Source organism: Haliotis asinina, chromosome 2 (assembly GCF_037392515.1).
Source record: "Haliotis asinina isolate JCU_RB_2024 chromosome 2, JCU_Hal_asi_v2, whole genome shotgun sequence".
Classification (NCBI taxonomy): Eukaryota; Metazoa; Mollusca; class Gastropoda; order Lepetellida; family Haliotidae; genus Haliotis; species Haliotis asinina.
In genome coordinates this window covers 18,273,587-18,296,853 of record NC_090281.1, presented here as the reverse complement: position 1 = coordinate 18,296,853, position 23,267 = coordinate 18,273,587, and the positions used below count along the sequence as shown (strand labels likewise).

Sequence of the window (23,267 nt, the reverse complement as noted above, 5' to 3'; positions counted from 1 at the left end):
TAACACCATTTGCTGTGCTGAGTTGTGGCCCTCATGGGCAGGATGATGGTCTGTCAACACCATACCAAGCTTCGTCTTCTACTTAGCAAGCATTCACTGTACCTACCATGTGTTAATTTGAATTTGAAAATCTCTAAAAAGAGCTTTTGGTTGTGTGAACTGCTGTAAACAGCTACAACCTCATAGATGTGTGTTAGACTGTAAATATTACTGCAGGTAATGCTACATCAGTTATATACAGTGCTCTAGTATATGTTTTTGCTTCACTTAAGTTTTTGTGTTGTTTTCAGTTTAATGGGAGCCTAACAGCTCTAAACATGAAACTAGCATCAGTGGCCAGTGCCCTGCTCTTTACACTCATCAAACATTGGACAAGGTAACTCTCACTTGAACTCATATGAAGCTTGTGTCTGTACCTAGCACACTAGTCAAGGACTAGACAAAGCAGGTAACTCTCTCTGGAACATGAAGATTGTGTCCGTAGCCAGCACACTGGTTAATCACTGGACAAGAAAGGTAACTCTGTCTTGAAGATGAAGTTTGTGTTAGTAGAAAGCACACTTGTCAAACACTGGACAACATAGGTAACTCTGTCAGGAACATGACATTTGTGTCCTTAGCATGAGGCTTATGTCGGTAGTCAACACTGTACTCTTCACACTGCTCAAACAGTAGACAAGGTAGGTAACTCTGTCTGGAATATGAAGCTTGTGTCAATAGCCAGTACACTGGTCAAACCCCTATTAGCATTATGAAGCAAGGCAGGTAACTCTGAAGGTGAACGTCCTTCAGTTCTCAATGTTTAGTTTTAAGTGACCAACTGACTCAGGGCATGATGAATATGTTAGGCTTGATGTCTTAAGAATATCTTAAGTATAGGAGAAAACATGCCTCTGATTCTTTGGAAGACAATGTAAAACCGGAGGGGGAGGAAAATCCCAACCCTGATGGTTTTATATTTCATACCAAAACGGAGGAGAAGTGTTTTCTCTAACATATATACCGTCAATGATGGATAATTACAATGTAGATGTTAATTTAATGAAGCTACATAACAATGACTGAAGTGCTCGTAAAATCAATTTAATGACATTAGCTGTAAGTAGATAATTTAACCCCACTACGGTGGTCGTGTGGTGCCTACGAATCTGAGATATGTAGTTCCAATCTTGCTTGTGAAATCATTTGTACTTTGAGTTTAATCATGAACGATATTTTTCAGTTGAAATGTTCCAACTCTCATGTATCATTTAAATGTGAATATAAAGTTAGAAAGAGTAAAACCTGGAAAGCGGTCTTATTAACGATACGTAAAACCTGGGAAGAGGTCTTTCTAGCAAAAAGTAAAACCTGTCCCTCCAAAACAAATACCTCAAATTCCCTTATTCTGGGAAAGCAAGACATGACCTAATATATAGTAAGAAGCGAACTTCAGGTTTATGTACTTCAACCATTGATACTGCTTGAGGGCGATCCTCCTAGGTGATAAAGTTGCAATAAGGTTTGAAGACCATTAATATGTCATCAGCTACTGTGACATCAAATTCAAGTGACGTCATTTTCTCTGTTTTACTGAAACTGATTCGCTATCTCTAACACAAATACATGCCATTTTTTCAGCTGCATCAGTAAGCCATCTGCCATGATGGTGACACTGCGGGAGGCTGTTGGTGAGACATGTGCTAACAGTGAGACCCTCATCCCCTCTGTACAAATCGGCCTTCTTGGCTGTCTCACCGTCCTGCTACAGCACAGCAGACAGGAAAACAGCGTTGGTGAGTCCAACACAGTTGTATCTCTCGCATGTTAGTGGTGCGATGTTGTTGTTCTGGTAGTGTGATAAAGCTCTTGATGTATACTGATCAGCAAAAGAAATGCAACTCTGTCTTTTGGTCAAGTTTTTAAATTAAAGACAAACATTAACGTTTTTATGAGATTTTGTGTTTTCAAAATGTGTGTTTCTTTTGCTGTTCAGTATAAAAGGTAGCATGGTGTCATGTTGTAACTTTGGGGGTACTTTTAAGCTCTGTATATGGTAGGTCTGGTTGTATGTTGCTGGTTAAGGCATGCTGTAACTCCACATTATTTTTTAGTTCTTTGATATTTTGTCGCTCTGTGGCATGCTGTACCTATGGTGTTATGTTGTAGCACCGTGCATGTTGTAGCTCTGATATGCTGTAACTGTGGCGAACCATAGGATAGGCTAGTGGTTAAAGCATTCGCACGTCATGCCAGAGGCACTGGTTTGATTCCCTACATGGGCACATTGCGTGAAGCCCATTGCTGGTGTCCCCTGCCATTATATTGCGATGTTGTTTGTTACGTTAGGTAGCAATGGTTACGGTTGTTACTGTATGATACGTTGTAGTGCTAGTAATGTCTTGTACATCCAGCTGACTGTGCTGATATCTTCGGTAGCTCTTGACACGGACAAGTTGACAGACCTGCTGCCCAATATCTGCTCAGTACTGATACAGAGTTCCCGCCAGCTGCCAGCACCATGGGAGATGAGGGACCCTGGCAGCTGTCAGACCAAGACTGGGGAGATGAGGGACGAAGGGCGCACCCAGCTGAAAGAGGGGGAACCCAGGGATACAAGCAGCAAAGATGGGGAGACCGTTGATGCGAAACTTAAAGTGAGTTGAAGGATCGAGAACTCAAGACCTGAGAGGAGGTCAGACATTTTTTCTGAAAGTTATGTAATTGTGAGTCTGTCTATGTGTAACATGCCTCACAGATCAAGTTTATAGTTGGTCATGTGTGTATTCAGGAATTGGTGTTTTGTTTCCTAGCTTTGTGCTGACTGTGATGATTAACCATATTCAGTGATTAGCCTTTAAGACCTTCATCTCATCAGGTTTTCAAGTTTTGGTCAGTGGTACAGGCATAGTGTGTATAACCAGACAGCAGATCAGTCTGTCTTTTGCTCCCTGGTACAAAAAGCATGAGATGTAGTTGTTTTCATGTCTGGTGATCACCATGAAAGGGATAAAACAGTTTGGTAGTGTACTGTGTTTAAGTGGGGTATCCATGTTTTGACAGTGGTGTATCCATGTTTGACAGTAAGGTATACATGTTTGACAGTGTGGTATCCATATTTGATAGTGTGGTATCCATGTTTGACAGTAGGGTATCCATGTTTGACAGTGTGGTATCCATGTTGGAGAGTAGGGTATCCATGTTTGACAGTGTAGTATCCATGTTTGACAGTGTAGTATCCATGTTTGACAGTAGTGTATCCATGTTTGACAGAAGGGTATCCATGTTTGAGAGTAGGGTATCCATGTTTGAGAGTAGGGTATCCATGTTTGACAGTGTGGTATTCATGACAGTAGGGTATCCATGTTTGACAGCGTGGTATCCATGTTTGACAGTGTGGTATCCATGTTTCAGAGTAGGGGATCCATGTTTGACAGCGTGGTATCCATGTTTGACAGTGTGGTATCCATGTTTCAGAGTAGGGGATCCATGTTTGACAGTGGCATGCTATCCCAGTGGTCCAGCACCATAACATTAGTATAATTCTGGAGTGGTACATAGGGGTGGTGGGGTGGACCAAGTGGTTAAGCATTTCCTCTTCACACCAAAGACCCGGGTTTGATTTCCCATTTGGGTACAACTTGTGAAGCCCATGTCTGGTGTCTACAGTGTGATATTGCTGGGATTTTGGTAAAAGTGATGTGAAATTTTTATGCATGCACGCATGCTCGCTTTCTCACCGGAAAAGTACAAGCAACTTCACACATTGTTGTTTTATGCTACACTGGCAGTGAATTTGCAATGATATTGTAGGCAGCATTAAATCTTGATTTTTACCCTCTTTAATGTGACACTGTGATAGAACTGGAATGCTTTTCCAAGAATAACACAGCTTGGTGACGCGAGCGTAGTAGCGAGGACTTGTGTCTGTTGTTGACGGATAGAGATGAAATGGGTTTTAATGCCCATTTCAAGACTTTCACGGCTTGCGTGAGAGAGAGAGAGCTCGTACACTTAACGTGTGCTAGCCTACTGAGATATCCTGCCTTGGTTTCAAGATGAATCCCACACTTAGTGCAAGGCAGAGAACAAGGACGCTCAGTTAAGAGTGAGTGAGTGAGTTTAGTTTTACACATTGTTTTACAATATTCCAGCAATATCATGGCAGCGGACATCAGAAATGGACTTCAAACATTGTACCCATGCAGGGAATTGCATCTTGGTCCTTAATGAGACAAGTGTATGCTTTAATCATTAGGCCACCCCACTACCCCCTCAGTTAACTTGTTTCCATATAAGGCTTGGGTTTGAACCAATGAGGCAAGTGTCAAGCTAACTGCTTTTGTACATAGTGAGACCACCTGAAGTTTCTGTTTGTAGAATCCTCTTCATGGGTTCTGACACGTGATGAACCTATCAAAAAGCCACAAGCTGCTGACATATATCCATTGACATATTTTGTGTGCCATTTTGATCCAGCAAGCAGTGACTTATCAGATCACTGTGGATTTGTTCAGTGTGTAATGATGATTAATGATACATGTGTTGTGTGTCCATCAGCTTCAGATTGTCACCTGCAGTCTGCTGGAGGAACTGATTGAGGTGATCGGGGACGACCAGGTGTGGATGCCCATCCTGCAGCAACACTCGATCCTACAGACCCTGCTCATCTCTGTGGAGTTATTCATGAAGGTAGGCATGCTGTTCTACATCACTTTTCTACAAGACTGTTGAGTAGGGACTATTACTCTGTTGATATCCACCATGGCGGCCATTTTGACAAAAATAATTACAGTATTTTCGTTTTGAATATGCTGTACATTTTTATTCAGAAACAATGATAGTCTTAACAGATTCAACTATGAACTGATATCTTGAAAAGGGAATGAGTACAAAGGTTTATTAGAAAATATGTAAACGTCTGCAATATATGTCTACCTTCAGGCCAAGCGAGGATTGCCATACGTCCATGCTGTGTTCCTGCTACTTCTGAGTGTGGCCCGGTCTGAAAGGGTACGTAACTGCTACTGTTTCTGTTTTACCTGGGTCTGACATAACTAATGTGTAGTCAAGGTAAATATGTGCACAGTAACGATAAATGTAGACTTAATTGATAACTGTGGGTACAATCAAGGTAAAATCAGTCAAGGTATATCTAAAGACAATCAGGTGAGTATGTGAGTGAGTTTAGTTTTACCTGTGTGGCGGTGGTCTGTAATTAGTCGAGTCTGGACCAAACAGTCTAGAGATCAAAATCATGAGCATTGATATGTGCAGTTGGTAAATGGATGTACTGTGTAGGTGATTTAAGTGTAGTACTGGCTGATGGCATACCTGTGTTTTGTATTGCAGGGTTCAGCAGCACTGTCCCTGGCGGACCTGACGCCTCACACCTGCCTTGTAGCGACCAACTGCTACACTAATGAGGACATCTTCTCCCGGCCAGCGGTGCCCCTTAAGGTGGTTTCTATGTATACTTTACTTTGTCACACTCAGAAATAGAACAGCTACATCACAGCAATCTGTGAACAGTCATGTCTGGACCAAACCAAATCTACTCGGCAAAGATACAATGGTTTAGCCAAGTCGGCAAGCCTGATCACGTTAATCACTCTTAATGATAAACCACTTTGCTGAACACAAAAGTCTAACATGGATGTTCACACGTGAGCTCTGTCAAATTGACCCAGTGGAGAGAGCATAAGCTTGTTTGTTTCTCTAGCCACTTGTGCGAATAGACAATGAATGGGCTCGCTCTTTTTAAAGATCTCTATTCTGTTTTTCCAAACATCTTATTTAAAGGCAGTTATGGTACCTCCCAAATCACTTAGCAACGTGTTATGATTGTGTTCACAATTAGTAACTAGTGTCTAAAAACTGTTTTTGAATATGAGTGTGTTCCCCATTTATGGTGATATTATGTCCCTGTTTTCAGTCTGGCAGCTTCTTTGTGCCCATGGTCCAGTCGTGGCACAACGTGTACTGCCTGTGTATGGAGGTGTACTCCACAGTGCTGGCCGCACTCAGACACTCCTTCCTGGAGGACTCTCTCAGCTTTGCCGGGGCACATCAGGACAGGATCACACAGGTGGGTGGGGCACATGAACGTCTGATAAGCAGGAAGGGATGGGATACAAGTGATTACAAAGATGGTTGGGTACATTTTGACAATATAACACAGATGGGTGTTGCACATTTGATAATATAACACAGGTAGGTGTTGCACTTTTGATAATATAGCACAGGTGGGTGTAGCACATTGTGATATAACACAGGTCAGTGTTGCACATTGTGATAACACAGGAGGGTGTGGCACATTGTGATAATATAACACAGATGGGTGTTGCACACTGTGATAATACAACACAGATGGGTGTTGCACATTGTGATAATATAACACATGTAGGTGTTGCAGATTGTGATAACACAGGTGGGTGATAGTATAACACAGATGGGTGTTGCACATTATAAGTTTCTCACAGGTATTGTCTTAATAAAGTCACTACGGTGTAATTTCTCTTCTTAATATTCACAGGGACTACATTTGAAAGTTTTGTCAAAATTTATTTTTTGGAATGCGAGACAATTCTTCTAGTGACCATCACTAGATTTTGCAGACAAAAAAACTTTTTTGAGTTATTTCCCTTCCAGCCATTTGCATTTGCACAACATCGGTAATTTCCCTTCATCATGCGGGATTAGGTGTTATTTGAGTTAAAGAAGTACTATCGCAAAGTATCAAATGAGTTGCCATAGGCAGCGACGTGCATTGCAATGTACGGTGCTTGTAAGTGGGATACGTTGGAAATAGTAGAGGAGCGTTTAGTCAATCAGAAAGTGACATTTATGTGTTAGGAAGATTATTGATAATATAACGCAGATGGGTGTTGCACATTGTGATAATATAACACAGGTGGGCGTTGCACATTGTGGTAATATAACACAGGTGGGTGATGCACATTGTGATAATATAACACAGGTGGGTGTTGCACATTGTGATTATATAATACAGGTGGGTGTTGCACATTTGATAATATAAAACAGGTAGGTGTTGCACACATGTGGTTGTTTCAAGTTGCAGTAGATTAACACATGAGAGGTATTAGCATTGCGATGTAAGGTGGGCGTTGCATCTTGTCATATTACAATGCAGACAGTGAGCGCAGATTGGGATAATGTAACACAGATGTGACCTATTCTGGTGGAACAACAGATTCATAGTCAGTTTCCTAAAGTTGATATGCGTTCTGTTTCCCCAGTCGATGGAGATTGCCCGTATCAGCCTGCTGGACACAGCACTCAGGGAGGCAGAGTCATCCTGTGACTTCATCTGTCAGTTGTCTGCCTTTAGTCGGGAGTGGCGCCTTCATCTGCCGGATGTGCTAGACAAGTTCCTGGTTAGTTTTTAGATAATGATGTTAATGTTGTTGCAGAATTTATCTCTGATTTGTTACCAGATTTTGTTTCTTCCATTGAATATATCTCTTTGCACAAGATTAATTGATGTAACTTTAAAAAATCAAATTACAATGCATTCCACATCATTGTGAGGATGTCATCTGCAACAGTGGTATCACAATCCAATGATTAGCTGTTAGCTGTTCCTTTTCTAACTATGATGTATTTTCAAATGTTCTGTTCCAGACCTCAATGGTGTACATGAACCAGACCTTCATCGCTCTGCTTATCAGACCTCGATATCTGCTGCATGTCCTTGAGGTCAGTAACACTTGTGTCACTTTAAGTGGTAGGAAAGGGTCGGGCCCCTATGCTTGGGTAAGATGAATAGATACGTCATCATATCTGTCTCTTTGAAGTGTAGTAACCCATTAGTTAAAGCATCCGATTGTGACACTGAAGACCAGGATTTGATTCCATATTCACATCTTCCAACCTTTCTCCCTTTGAAGTAGTGGTTACTGGTTAACACTGTCAAGTGGTGGCTACCATTTGTTCCATTTTTAACTTACCTTACCATAGCTCTTATGCATATTACCTCAAGCTTGCTTCACTTAAACAAGATCAGACAGTTGTTGATTCGCCATTCCCATGAATGACTACCTCATGTATCGACGAATGTATATGCATGACGTGATCTCACCACCTGCGCATGCGCTGGACATCCAAAAATCACTTTTACTTCAAGCGTCCATCTGATCGGACATGTTGTTGGTTCACTTGCTGATTACTTATTAGTTTTTGTGAATAAAGTTGTTATTCCTTATCGGTAGGTATGGTTTGTATCCCTTTGAAGTAGTGGTGACTGGTTAACTGTCAAGTAGTGACTTCATTTGTTCCATTGTTTTTCCTGCATCTTATACTTTTGTTGATCTTCTATGAACATATGTTTGCTATCTCTCTCATACCATTCATTCACCTGATAAAGGAGTAAGGATATACTCTGAAATGTTGTGTTCCTCGTAATAAAGAAGCTGACATCCATAAAAATTGTTTCTTCTGTGTATCAGTTCTAAATGCCATTCAAAGACCTGTTAGTATTACATTATTATATGGATATTTATATAGCTCTATAGGCCATCCCATGTGCATGCTCAAAGTGCTCCAAAGTGGACCATCATACTATTATGTAGCATTGGCACAGCATCACATACTGAAGCTTCTTTGATGAACCTTTGATGCTCAATGCAGTGGTTACGAGATCGCTCGCTGATATGGTTGACATGTCACCGGTTCCCAGTTGCGCAAATCGATGCTCATGTTTTTGATTACTGGATTGTCTGGTCCAGACTTGATTATTTACACACTGCCGCCATATAGCTGGAATATTGCTGAGTGCAGCAACTGAACTATCTGTGATAGGAAGTAGTAAGTGGCAGCAAATTTAAGCCTCATGTAGATATAATAATGTACTTACAGCATGTCAGAGTTGTATCCCTTGGGTGAAGGGATTTGCTTGTACAAATTATCTGCCTGATGAACATTGAGGTATTCATTTAAAATATCATACTCACTCTCTCTGTTTGCTTTGGTGAATGAGCATGTCATCTTCCCTGAGGTTGTCTTACCTTCTGTTGATATTGCAGCAACAGCGAGGCCAGGATAGAGTCAGCAAGAAAGATTCCATCCATTCGTCCCCAATGTTGCAGCACCAGGCATCCACGGAGGACCTGGAACAGCCCACCACACAGCTGGTCTGTGTACAGCTCAGGTAGGCAGCTGGTCTGCGTACAGCTCAAGTAGGCAGCTGGTCTGGGTACAATTCAGGTAGACTGCTGATCTGTGTAAACTCAGGTAGCATTGTACACCGTGGAAGTCACGGTGACTGAGTGGGCTAGGCTCTGACTCTGAGGGCTCGAATCTTGGATGTGACTCAACCAAAAAGTACTAGAATTTGTACTTTACTAAGAACGTGAAATCCCAAATATGACATGTTGCATTTGGCCACTTTCTAAATGGTATTATGTAATCATTGTACGTGTTGTCAAGTCAAAATGACAAAGTGCAACTTTGCTGTAAGGCACTATATGAAAAATATGAACCCAACAAGGAATAGTGAAAAAACATTCCCATTTAAATTAGTTCCGATTTGAAATCTCTTCCATGTAACTACAACAGGAGACTACATTCGCAAGCCCTTGAAGCAGACTTTGTTCAAATAAAGCTTGCATCAAGCATTTTGAATCAATTTTATAGTTTTGGGTTTTTTTCAGAATGTTGAGTATTTTGTCTCGGAGTCTGACGGCACTGAAACATTTCACCCCCGATCTGTGCGAAGTCCTCCTGGATCAGGTAAACGTGACAGGTTGTGGAGAGGTGGTAAAGACAAGATGTTTAAGCCAAATAGACTTTCCCTTATATCTGTTGTTTACTAATAAGGGCCCATGATACATGAACCTGTGAAGATTCGGGTTAGAAATGGCCTTCAGCAACCCATGCTTGTTGCAAGAGGCAACTTAACGGGACCGGGTGGTCAGGCTTGCTGACTTGATTGACTTTATGTCATCATATCCAAGTTGCATAGATTGATGCTCATGATGCTGATCACTGGATAGTCTGTTCCAGACTTACTTACAGACCGCTGCCATATGGCTGGAGTATTACTGAGTGTGGCGTGAAACAACAAACAAACAAAACAAAACCCATAATACATGCACTCCTATTTTGTAGTATCCACGAAATGCTTGTTTTCCCTGACAGAGCATGGACATCAGTGAGTACGACTGCTTCCTGGGTCTGGGGTTCAGCACACCTTCTGTGGATCAGGAGACACAGCCCACGTTCGGCACCTTCATATCTTGTGTGACCACCTGCTATAGGATACTCAGTAAGGTGAGTGGCAAGTCACATCTCCTCTTCTCCTCTTTCTCCACCAAAATACTATCTGACTCTTCACCTTCTCCTGCTACATTCCATTTTCTTCTTTCTCCCTCCACCTTCTCCATCTCCACCCTCTATTCTTTCTTCTAATTGTCCATCTCCACCTCTTTCTCCATCTCCACCCTCTCTCTTACTTTACCTCTTCTTTTCTCGTATTCCACCTCTTCTTCCTGTCACTGCCATTTTCTCCGCTTATTCAACCTACTTCCCCTCTTTCGCTGCCATTTTCTCTGTCTCAGCATCCCCAACAACCTTCCCTTTCTTAACTTCCTCCTCTTTCTTTACCATCTTCTCCACTTTCTCAACTTCCTGCTCTTTCTCTGCAATATCCTTTTCTCGACCATCTTTTCTTTCTCTATCATTGTCACCTCTTTCTCAACATCCTTGTTTTTCTCTGCAACCTCCTCTTTCTCTGCCATCTTCTCTTTCTCCTCTTTCTCTGCCATCTTCTTTCTCCTCCTCTTTCTCTGCTATCTTCTCTATCTCCTCTTTCTTTCTCTGCCATCTTTTCTTTTTCCTTCTTTCTCTGCTATCTTCTCTTTTTCCTCTTTCTTTCTCTGCCATCTTCTCTTTTTCCTTCTCTTTCTCTGCCATCCTCTTTCTCCTTTTTCTCTGCTATCTTCTCCTTCTTTTCCTCTTTCTCTGCCATCTTCTCTTCCTCGTCCTCCTCTTTCTTTCTCTGCCATCTTCTCATTCTCCTCTTTCTCTGTCATCTTTCTCTGCCATCTTCTCTTTCTCCTCCTCTTTCTGCCATCTTCTCTTTCTCCTCCTCCTTTGCCATCTTCTCTTCCTTTTCCTCCTCCTCTTTCTCTGCCAACTTCTCTTCTCATCCTGTTCCTCCACCTCTTTAGCTGCTTGCTCCAGTGCTGTCGATGCTAATGTACCTGTTGTTGTTGACAGCTGGATCCGAGAGGGACGGGCTCACCACACCGGTCGCCAGAAGCTGCCACAAGCCAGCATATACCTAAGTGAGTGCTCCAAATAACAGCACTTCTAGCAGTTTTGTGATGGGCATATATTGTTTCAATCGGCCACTGTTAAAGAATTTATACCATCTGATGGAGTGAGTGAGTATGGTTTTACGCCACTGTTAGAAGTATTCCAGCAACGTCTGCTGTGTCACATGACTTTGACTGACTCAAGTACAACATGCATTCTTTGCTTTGTGGCAAGTTTTAAATGATTTTTTCTCCTCTCTCAGAAATTTGTTTCCTTTTTTGGCAGGATACATTCATCGAAAAAAATACAAGTTAAACATGACCACATGTTTCTGCTGACCTAAATACAGGATCAATCATTACCTCACAAACGCATAAAACATGATTAAGTCAAAATTGTGCTAAATGCTCATTGTTTGCCAACATTGGCTAATACTATCGCTTTATCTAGGGATCACTGATTTGCCTGGTCTACACTCTGTTATTTACAGACCCCCGCCTATATATAGGTGACATATTACTGAGTGTGGTGTTACACAAAACTCACTCATTGACTTTATCTAGGTCACAAAAAGACAGCCTCTCCTGGTGTCCATGGTCATGATATTGCTGGAATATTGCTAAAAGTGGCATAAAACTAAAACTCACTCACAAAAACACAATGGTGACAGTTGATAGCCATTTTGATCTTCAACTCTTTGAGTTATAGGGAGCTGATATTCTTTCCTTGTATAAACAGTCAGTGCAAAAATTATCTTCTGTGACCACTAGTCACAACTTGGTGATGCATCATTTTTGTCAGTTTTACTTGTATGACATGGACTGTTGTTAAATGGGATACTAAAACAAACAGGATTTTACTTGACTTGCATTCTGAAAGGAAGGCTGAAATCAAACAGGATTTTACTTGACTTGCATTCTGAAAGGAAGGCTGAAATCAAACAGAATTTTACTTGACTTGCATTCTGAAAGGAAGGCTGAAATCAAACAGAATTTTACTTGACTTGCATTCTGAAAGGAAGGCTGAAATCACAGACTATATACCTACTGTTTCAAACTGTAATACTGATGTATTGTGTGCTTGTGTCTTTGTTTGTTAGTGTATAGTTTGTTAGTTATGTGCTGCACTGTTCCCTGATGTAATAATGTGTATTTCCTGTTGACAGAAGCCTCGTGCTGTATGTGATGGAGAATGCCTTGTACATCATCATGTCACAGGCCTGTCACTACCTCCGCACCCCCGGACTTTCGTCACGAGAAAAACAGTTCCTCAAGCGAGAACTCGGAGCAGAACTGGTGAGATCTAGTTATGAAGCTGTTTGTAGTTGTCATGTTGTTAGGAAGCTGTTTATAGTTATGTTGCTAGGATGCTGTTTATAGTTTTCATGTTGTTAGGAAACTGTTAATGGTTGTCATGTTGCTAGGACGCTGTTTATGGTTGTCTTGTTGCTAGGAAACTGTTGTAACACAGATATGGTAATGGTAAACCTGTTTCATGTATTTCAGAACTCCTTTCTGTCAAGCATGCTAAGGTACATGCGGCGTGGGGGTGGGGGGCCCACATCGCCTGGGACACTCCAAGCCAGTCCTCAGGGTGGTTCCAGTAGCACCTCACAGCTTAGTCGATCTGTGTCCCAGACAGCTTTCACAAACACACAGGACCAGGCCTTCTTCAAACTGGTGAACGACTTTGTTAGCAAAGTCCTCAGATGAAGACCAGATGTTACAAGTGAACTTGTCAACAATGTCTAACTTGAACACCACCTCATCCTCGAACTTCCTGCGATGTGACTGAACTTGTGAACAAACATGTGAACAGTGCCTTGTCAGCATTGTCAAATGCTTACACAGCTTTGTGAGCAAAGCTTCCAGATGAGGACAAATAGTGAAGTCACTGGAGAGTTCAGATCCTCAATGCCAACGTTATATGGGATACAAGATACTGCTCAACTGATGGTGCCTGGACTCAGATGATGCAGAGAACAAAACAGGGCTTCAGCAGATGACATAGAACAAGAAACACTCTGAAATCCTGTTATAAATATTATCAGACAACTGATATCCATGTATTCCTATTTTCTAGGTGCGTGCGTGCGTGCGTGCGTGCGTGCGTGCATGCATGCGAGGGAGAAGTGATGGCGGAGGAAGGATGTAGGATGTAATTACCAAGCACAACCATGTCCTGAGACACAAGCTGCTTTTATTAAATGTAAGCTGTTCTGAAAAAAATCATTCTTTACCAAAGTTTTTGAGGTCTGAATGTAAAATTCTTGTTAACCGTACATGTCTGGTAAGTGAGACATGAATTCTACTCATCGTGCATGTCGGTTAAGTTCATTTGGAATCAATCAAAGAATTTCCTTACACAATAGTATTGGTGAAATTATGTGTGCATGTATATTAATGTGGACACAATAAAATCGTGATTAACCCCTTTAGTCTTTCTAACCTTGCTGATTAAACTTATGCTATGTTAGTGAAGAAAGAAAAGTCTGAACTTCAGGCGACAAACAAGATCAAGGTGCCAACTTTGCACATGATCATATTCAGATTTTCTAGTCAACTATGCTGTTGAACAGTAGGAATATTTTTTAGATCATTTTTTTATCTTTTCCATATGCCCAGGCGTAACTAGTGGGTGGCTATGGTTTTACGCTGCTTTTAGCAATATTTCAGCAATACCCATCAGAGAACACCAGGCGTGGGCTTCACATATTGTTGATTCCACACATGGGGCCAATAACAACTAACTCCAGATTACATTTACTGATCGCAGACCAGTTGTTTATTGCATGGACGCAACCCTAGCAACGTATGTGTACCCTGTTGATGGCAGATAACTCAGCAAATTTGCACCGTCAGATTCCCAGAAGATTCCAGGTTCCTTGTGACAAACCTCATTCGGCTGCCATAACAGAACAATTGATCTGTGAATGTACAATTCATTTCTCACTGCTCAGATAAGCTTAAAGGATCATGTTCCCAAAACATGACTTCATACAGATCTATGTACAGCATCATCCTCGGTTGTCCAGGCAATTATATCTATACCCACCCAGCCAGTCACCAGCCTGTCTCAAATTAGGCCATACCATTTTATTTCTTGTTTTACAGATTTTGTCCTCAGAAAACCTAAAGGCAGGAAAAAATAAATAAATAAAAATACCAATATAACTTTCCTTTTAAATACTAAAATTAGTATACTTCTGGAATTTATGAAGTGTATATGCGGCAAAGCACATCCTAAAAAAAGTCTTCATATAAATTTATATTTCTGGTCATTGAAGCCAATTAGGATTGTATTTTTTTAGCAGGGAAATTTTTTTTTTCTACGTATTTTTAAAAGAAATTTGATCGGCGAATCCATAAAACAAGAAACAAAATGGGGTCTGACCTAACTCTCAAAACATGGGGCCCAAATCAAAGTACAGTGGTCATGATAAAAACATGCAATTAGAACAAGATTTTGCCAGGACCCAACTGTTTTCTGACACAAATACAACCCAAGTGACTCGATGACTTCCCTTTTGCCTTGGGGAAAGGAAACTCCAGGGTCCTGTTTCACAATGCGTTAACACATAGGAAGTTAATACTCAGTGCTACAATTGTTCAGGGAAACATCACCAAAGAAACACATTTTTCTTTCTTGATCTGTCATCATTAATCTTTGATTCTAAATGAGAATTTGTCACTGAAAACATCATTTTGTCGCAGTTGCTGACAGACAAATTCTGTGCAAGGTTAGTGATTACAGGGCTGGTGACACTTCCAAAGCTCAGGTAGAGAATGCTTCCACCAGAAAATATCATAGTAGATGAAATAAGATGCACTGGATAATCTTAAATGGTATATATATACATATATATATATTTCATGTTTGTTCTCACCACAATCTGCTTTCTTACAAACATTTATGAAAATCCTGAATACCAATCTCATGTGGAGAAAAATATTGTGCTGACTTTTATCTCATTTCCAGCCAAATGTTAAATGCACGAGACTTGTTATAAATACTTTCCGTTATACACATAGCAAGGCCTACTGATTTAGGTATACACACACACACTATTTTTGCACAGATTACACATTATCTATATGACAAGCAAAACAATACTGGAGAAAATAAATGGCACTGTACACTGTTTATTCAATTATAGTAACAATGTATTTTCAAATAATTACACAATTTTCCCATACATGTCATTTAGATTTATGAAAATATGTAAAAAAGTTTCCCTAAACAATGACAAAGAGTTCCACACACACAATGACGTCTGCTTCCCAAAAGATGATATGACTACACATGCAGATGATATAATGGCAATGTCTGGCACTGAACATTTTGGGTTAGTGAGTGAATTAAGCTTAACACCACTTTTGGGGGAGTTTTCAGTTTAATGCAGGGAAAAGCCAGAACTGAAAAAGGGTTCTGATCTGAGCATGATGATGACATGATAAATATTTGCCAGGATGGCAAATAACCTCTGGCAACGTGATATTGAGTATTACTGTGCTGTTCCACGGAATCTTGCGAATGAGCAACTCAAATTTTAAGCCGCTTTTAGCAACATTCCAGCAAAACTGCATCAGGGGACACCAGAAATGGGCTTCACACGTGCCCACATGGAATTTGAACCTAGGTCCTCGGGGTGACAAGGGAATGCTTTAACCACTCTGCTACCCCTCAACCCGACTTCTCTTGTACTGTAGGCACAGAGGCACCCATCACTTCAATTCATGTGAGAATGGCATGAAATAAAGCAAACATATGTTTCAATCTGACTTTCTTCCTACGAAGAGATAACATTCCTTTTAACACATCGACTGATTCATATGTAGTTTGTGCGATTGACTCGATCAGAAGGTGACGAGATAGAACACAAAATAGGTGCAAACAAAAATTTCATGAAAACTTTACACTTAATCATCCTTTCATATTACTAGTGAATTCGTAGTGACAATTCAAAATAGAAAAATATACTTGCTGTGAGCAAGGTTTACGTATCTATCAGTATGGTAGTGATGAGAGTATAGTGTGATTTCACTGATCTTGGACTCACCACCAAGTTAACCTTTAGTGAGTGCAAATTAGGATTTATCACACCAGCAATATTCAATAGTTGACCTTCACCTTTGTTTAAAAATCTAAAACACTTAAAGCTGATGTTCCTAAAGGAAATTCAAGTAGTTTAACACTAAACCACGAAGGAAAAACTTGCTAAACCCTAATCTGCAAATACATAATAACAACATAAAAAAACGAGTTTTGTACGTTTTTGATGACTAGTACATGTATTACTATGGTGCTCATATTAAAGCTCTGAACATCTATCAAGAACACACACTTGACTAAATCTATCACTCACGTGAAGGACGCTTCGACTTTCAAACAAAAGATGTGAAACAATCAAACCTAATGCAGAGAGCGAGTTACTACTCCAAATACATTCAGTCACTGTTCAGATTCAAGTTGCTAAAGGGAGCCAAACTGACCATCACAAAAATGTGAACCAATTTGGTTAGAACTCACAAGCATGAGTGAGTGAAGAAGTGTGGTTTGATGCTGCTGTGAGCAATATTCCAGCAATATTCCAGCAATATCACGGCAGGGGACACCAGAAATGAGCTTAAAAATTTTGCCCATGAGGGGAAATCAAACCCAGGTCTTTGGCGTAATGAGCAAACGCTTTCACCACTCTACTACCCCACCACTCCCATAAGCAGGAATAATACAAACTGAAGACGACCACCACTGCAGAGATATAAGTGACTGATAAATCATTACATGGGTGAATCTGAGATTCTAACCAACAACACTCAGACTTGGGCAACACAACGACCACAAGGCCACCTTAACGCCACCTGCATTAACAGAATTAACAGGAGTATGTATCCCTGGCAAAAAATGATGCCCTTCTTCATGAGTTGTGTAATTCATGATTAATTCACATGGGATATCTTGTCTTTAACAGACATTTGTTCAGGAAAAATAACTTGATTCACAGCACACATATTTACAAACAAGTTCATTTACACACAATCTACATAAAAATGATGCAAATCATATGCCCCACAGACACAAATGCTCTTTGATAAATATGAAAATAACCCTAATCTTATTTGAGCAGATACAATTCAAAGTCATGATTTGTGAGAAAAGATAGACATTAAACAACACTAACATCTTTCCTTCGCTAAATTTTTGCAAACAAATTTGTCAAACATTTGACAATAAAGTGAATATTATATGTTTTGATACAAATTCAGGCTGAGTGTAATCTTGTATGCTAACATCAAAACATGTTTCTGGAAATAACGGACAGAGGTTAAGCCAGTAACGTCCATCACGACAAGGAGTCATCAAAAAAGATACCCATATAATACTTAGGAAATTCAAATTACTCTATTATTTTGGGTTCAGTTTTTTCAAAAACAAAACATATACAGGCCTGTTCACCTCCCTAAATTTGTGGCAAATAAGAGCATAAATTCCTATCTAAATTTTCAGTTTCAAAAGAAAATGACTTTTTTGGTCTGAAATTACAAAAGAGAGCACTAAATTAACCAAATTCATAATATCACAACTTTTCCCCAAATTTGTATGCCAAGGCTCTACCTTGTGATAGATCCCATGGTGTAAAATAACAAGCAATGTATATTTAACAAGACAGGCAACACATTTATACTATTCTCTTGAAAAAATATCTTGTAACTATTAGTTCAAAAGATATACAGGTATGTTTGACAAATATTTGTAGTAATGTACATGATCTTAACGTTAATTCGTATAGACACTCTAATACTATCAAACAGGGCATTTTTAAATAGCTGACTGAAAATAGGAACGTTCCTGCGAGACAGCGGCAAGATGGGTGATTGAGGAATGTAGTGTATAGAAAAACTGTGTGGAACTGCCATATTTTTTTAAATAGCTGGTACTCTCTGAAGAAAATCTTAAGTATGCGACCATATGAAGAATCTTCAAATCTTTAACTATCTGAAGAATGTTCAAATCTGCAAATATCTGATGAATGCCATATCATTTAAACTATCTGAAGAATGCCCAAGCTTTACTGTAACCATGGGAAGAATGTCAATTACTGAACTATCTGATGATAACCATTTGATTTTATGCCATAAGATTTTAAGATTCTAAAGAATATGTATATTCAGGTGTAATTATCTGAAGAACGTCCATATTTGTTGTATGGGTGTTAATCCTGCTGACAACAGAAAATGGTCCCACATTGGGTAGTATAGGCAGGGTACTACTTGTTTAAAGAAACTGACCTTCCAACCTAAACCTGGCTATCACACATCATGAAGTCTCAATATACATATTTAGGTTTGAAAAACTGTTCTATGACTGACTTCATTTGTGCTTGAAAAAACAAAATATGGGCATTTAAATAAATATACCAGAAATGACAAAATATACCACAAATGTCAAGGATATGAAATATGTTCACAAAAATATTCATTTCCTCCCACAAACTTTAGCCGGTGGCATTGCTAACAGCTAATGGCCATTGACAGAAGCTGGGCCACATGGTTGCCCTTTCAAGTCCTTTGGCGCACCATTGGTGCCATTCGAGTCCTCAACTGCACAATTTGTGCCATTGTTGCCATTGCAAAGACTGTTGCCTGAACTGTCACTTGCGTTTGACATTGACCTTGACCTTGACTGTGAGAATGGTTCGAACATGCTCCATTCATGGTGTTCTTCATCGAAGTATTCCATGTTGTCGAGGAAATGTTTGCCACTGAAGCCTCCAACAGCAAACAATCGGTTGTCAATGATGGCAGCACCAACGTTAGCTCGTGGAGTGTTGAGGGCTGGGTTGAATGTCCACTGTTGTTCCTTGGGATCAAATGCCTCGGTTGTCTTCAGAGATTGTGTCCCGTCACTGCCCCCAACAATGTACAGCTTCCCTGGAGACACACAAAAAGTTAAAATCACCATCAAAATGCAATATGGAGTAACATATTCTGGAACAAGTACCAGTGAAACTTCAGTGAAGCCCTTGGATGACCGAGAATGTGATTGAGTTTGGGTTTTGCAACACTTTTCACAGGGACACCAGAAATGGGCTTCACTGATTGCACTCATGTGGTCGGGCTTAAGGCCAGATGAGCTAACATTTTAACCAGGAGGCTGCCCCACAGACCCTTTAAACTTACAGAAACAAGAGTCATCAGAAGATGACATATTCCCCCGGGCCCCCACATATTTGAAAGGACAAATCATCTGACACTTACTTAATGCCTTTTCAGAAACAAAGCCCATCCATCCATTCTGAGACTAAGTCCTAATTGTTTCCATGGTAACCAGGAAAAATAGATATGCCAAAACTTTATAAATAACAAAAGGCATGACTTTGTAGTCTGCCTCAAATATCTCCCAAGTTCTGCAAAAAATATTGAATGAGGCCCATCCCTCCATTTTGTGACCAAGTCCCTCCCTCCCTCCCCCAAGAACCCCCCCACCCCCCACAAAAACCAAAAAATTCACTCCAACATGAACAGATATCTGTAAGATGAAGAATGGTGATTCCACAACTCCACAATCTGACCTACCATTAAAGGCCTCGATGCCAGCACCACGTCTTGCAACGTTGAGGGAGGGGCCGTATTCCCATACATCCTTGTCTGGGTTATACACTTCCACGGTGTTGAAGACATTCCATCCATCAGTGCCTCCCACAGCATACAGGCGGTTTTCAAAGGCTCTGACACAGGTCTGGAACCTCCCTGGTGATGCCAGGTGAACACATTAGACTTTTCACAAACTTTTCACAGTCTTATGCTTCTTGAAGAAACAATGCGTCAATCATCTTTCATGATATCTAGCCAGTATTCACAAGAGATGATCATTGAAGAGTTCATCTACCAGGTTCAAGCCACAGATCAACCCAACAAGCCCTACCCAACTTTGCGTTCCATTTCTACCAAATGGGGTTTAACTAAAGTATTGTCCCACCATGGTTTAACTACGATTTCAAAACCAGGGTTTAACTACTTTAACAAACAAACAGGGTTTAACTACTGTATCTACCAAACTGGTTCTTATTACTGTCCAAACTAACCTAGGTTTAACTACAGTAGCCACTGGAATGATCTAGTTAAGTCTACACTGAAATATTCTAATTCTTCTCAGTATTCACCTGAGTTGAGTGATGCGATACGAGACCAGGTGTTGGTTTCTGGGTCGTACACCTCACAGTTGCGCAGGCTTTTTTGTCCATAGCTACCACCAACACAGTAGATCTTTCCCTTCAGTACAGCTACCCCTGAAAACATCATCACAACATAAAAACAACAGATATATGTCAAGTGGTCCCCCATACAAGTGCATTCTTCATTTTAAAGGCCTTCACTGTGAACTTCACCTTAACAAAGGAGTGTGATGTTGCTGTTCCTAGATAGCAGAGTTAGTATCTAAACAGGAACATCATTATGGTAAAGAAGTAGTTTATAAACAGCAATATCTCTGTCATTGCTCATGTCAACGTCAGAGCGCCAAATGAAAGAAAGATTGTTACCTGGCGAAGCTCGAGCCTCGTGTACACTGGCCACATTGCTCCACATCTCCGTCTCTGGGTCGAGACACTCGACTGCTGACAGTTCATTGTGTCCATCTGATCCACCAATGGCATACAGTTTTCCGTCAAGGTGAGCAGCTGTGAATCTACCTCGAGCCTGTCTCATGGGAGGCAGTTTTCTCCAGGCGTTGGTCTCTGGGTCATAGACCTCTGCTGACTTCATCACTTCCCCCCGATCATACCCACCTGCAACACATCACAGATTCATCTCATTCATCAAACACTGACAAGGTATGTCTTAGGCCAAAATGAAATATTACTGCTTTCTTGGAATGCCTGGTTTGGAATTTGGCTGGTGCAGCTGGATTCTTGTCAAAGGCTACACCTGATGCAAGCAGGATAACAATCTTTGATTTCAGCCCTGTATATTCTCTTGGAAATATTAAGACCATGCACTTGTTACCTTCCATTCTACAACATGTAACATGTGACCTGTAATTCCTATGGTGGAAAAAAAATAAAATAAAATAAAAAGATCTTTTCAAAGATATGAAATGGTTTCCGAGTTGTGTAGCCAGAAACGAAGTCTGCAATGTGTTCGTGGAACCGGGAAAATAATAAATCACAAAAACCTGTAAATAGCAAAAGGCACCAATTTGGGTGTCTAACACATACATCTACCAAGTTTTGTTGACTGATATTAGGAACCTTTTGCCATGTGCTCTGGAAACGAAACACACCTCTCACTTTGGAGACAAAGTCCAAATCGTTTCCATGGAAACTGAGAAACTAAGAAATCACAAGAGTCATCAGAAGATGACACATCCCCCCGGCCCCCACATATTTGAAAGGACAAATAATCTGACAGACACATGATGTTTTTTAAGACCAAGTTTGAATTGGAATTCATGAAAAATATAAATGACATATATCTGTAATCAGAAAACGTCCCCATTTCAAGATCTGCCTCCTACATCTGCCAAGATTGGTTGAAAGATATGAAATGGTTTTCGAGTTGTGCTCCGGAAAGGAAGTCCACAACGTGTTCATGGAACCAAGAAAATAATAAATCACAAAATCTTTAAATACAAAAAGGAACCACTTTGGGGTCTGCCAGACATATCTATCAAGTATTACTGACAGATATTAAGAAGTTTTTGAGTTATGCTCTGGAAACAAAACACACTTCTCACTTTTTTGAGACTAAGTCTGAAACGTTTCCATGGAAACCGAGAAAATGATAAATCACAAAAACCTGTAAATAGCAAAATGCACCACTTTAGGTTCCAATTGATATATCTACAGTTTCTGAGTTCTGCTCCAGAACCGAAACCCACCCCACCATTAGACTAACACCAAAATGTTCCATGGTAATACGAAAAAAATAAAAATGCCAAAACTCTGTAAATAGCAAAAGGCATAAATATAGGTTGAGATTATTATCTCTATAAAGGTTTGGTCTAAAAATATTGAACGCTTTCTGAGTTATGCTCCAGAAACAAAATGATTATGGACTGATGGATGGACGGATGGACATGAGGCGTCGACTATATCCCCCCACCCCATTACATGCCGGGGGGATAACCAGGAAATCCCCACAGGAAGAAGTATACGTATAATGGGGACGTATTCTGCTACAGTAGAATACTTTCATAACGAACATGGATATAACGAAATGACGGCTATAGCGAACTGTTTTATCAGTCCCAAATAAACCACTGTATGTTATCACATAAAAAAATCATGAATAACGAATTCTCTATAACGAACTGATTTGCAATCTCCATGAGTCCCAGGTAACACTAACGGTGTGAATAACGAACTGAGTGAACTCAATCAGTGTCACTGCAAATTAGCGGTGCTCACTTTGAAATCAGTGTATGGCGAACCCGGGAGTCCCAGTTACCAGTAATTAACGGTTGTGGCTGTGGCACGCATGCAGTCAGCCAAGCGTGGACAAAGCAAGATAACTGACTTTGCAGTGAAACGTATGTAATTGTTGCATGAATGAATGAATGCAGGAATAAACTGAGTACATTGCAGCTGTATCGTACTAAATACATTGTAGTGTGTTTTTATTGTGGATTTTCGCAAATAACAAACTACCGATATAACAAACTAATTTCAGTGGTCCCTTGGAGTTCGTTATAAAGGTATTTTACTGTATAAGCAATATATGCATAAATACCTAATTCAGTCCCAGAATTACCACAGGAGTTCTAACAATACAACTGGCTGAGTATGGTTACATGCTGCTCTTGATAATATTCCAGTAATATCACAGCAGGGTACACCAGAAATGTGCTTCACACACCATACCCATGTTGGGAATTGAGCTCAGATCTTTGGAGTGATGAGTGAAATCTTTAGCTACTAGGCTACCCCCCACGCTCCTCTAACCGTAAGGGCAATGCAATATAACCAGTATTTACAGGCTCAGACATGATCAAAAACAGGTATTTCGACATGA

At 40.3% G+C, this 23,267-nt stretch overlaps 2 protein-coding genes across 4 annotated transcripts in view; one reads left to right on the top strand and one right to left on the bottom strand.

Moving 5' to 3' along the window:
* Positions 1-13,693, top strand: part of LOC137273354 (nucleoporin NUP188-like) — a 48,603-nt gene extending 34,910 nt beyond the window's left edge. Inside the window, exons 37-51 of the mRNA XM_067805965.1 lie at positions 291-376; positions 1,621-1,775; positions 2,419-2,636; positions 4,540-4,671; positions 4,924-4,992; positions 5,332-5,439; positions 5,915-6,067; positions 7,239-7,376; positions 7,624-7,698; positions 9,024-9,148; positions 9,651-9,729; positions 10,138-10,269; positions 11,218-11,285; positions 12,422-12,551; positions 12,762-13,693. Of these exons, the coding sequence (XP_067662066.1) occupies positions 291-376; positions 1,621-1,775; positions 2,419-2,636; positions 4,540-4,671; positions 4,924-4,992; positions 5,332-5,439; positions 5,915-6,067; positions 7,239-7,376; positions 7,624-7,698; positions 9,024-9,148; positions 9,651-9,729; positions 10,138-10,269; positions 11,218-11,285; positions 12,422-12,551; positions 12,762-12,968 (1,875 nt within the window). The 3' untranslated portion in view covers positions 12,969-13,693. The remainder of the gene's footprint in view (positions 1-290; positions 377-1,620; positions 1,776-2,418; positions 2,637-4,539; positions 4,672-4,923; positions 4,993-5,331; positions 5,440-5,914; positions 6,068-7,238; positions 7,377-7,623; positions 7,699-9,023; positions 9,149-9,650; positions 9,730-10,137; positions 10,270-11,217; positions 11,286-12,421; positions 12,552-12,761) is intronic.
* A 319-nt stretch (positions 13,694-14,012) lies between these two features.
* LOC137273353 (influenza virus NS1A-binding protein homolog) overlaps positions 14,013-23,267 on the bottom strand; it is a 48,454-nt gene continuing 39,199 nt past the window's right edge. For all 3 annotated transcript variants that reach the window (XM_067805962.1, XM_067805963.1, XM_067805964.1), the window contains exons 9-12: positions 20,798-21,043; positions 20,420-20,545; positions 19,833-20,006; positions 14,013-19,187 (exon numbers count right to left, since the gene is read on the bottom strand). In XM_067805962.1, the coding sequence (XP_067662063.1) occupies positions 18,775-19,187; positions 19,833-20,006; positions 20,420-20,545; positions 20,798-21,043 (959 nt within the window). In that variant the 3' untranslated portion in view covers positions 14,013-18,774. The remainder of the gene's footprint in view (positions 19,188-19,832; positions 20,007-20,419; positions 20,546-20,797; positions 21,044-23,267) is intronic.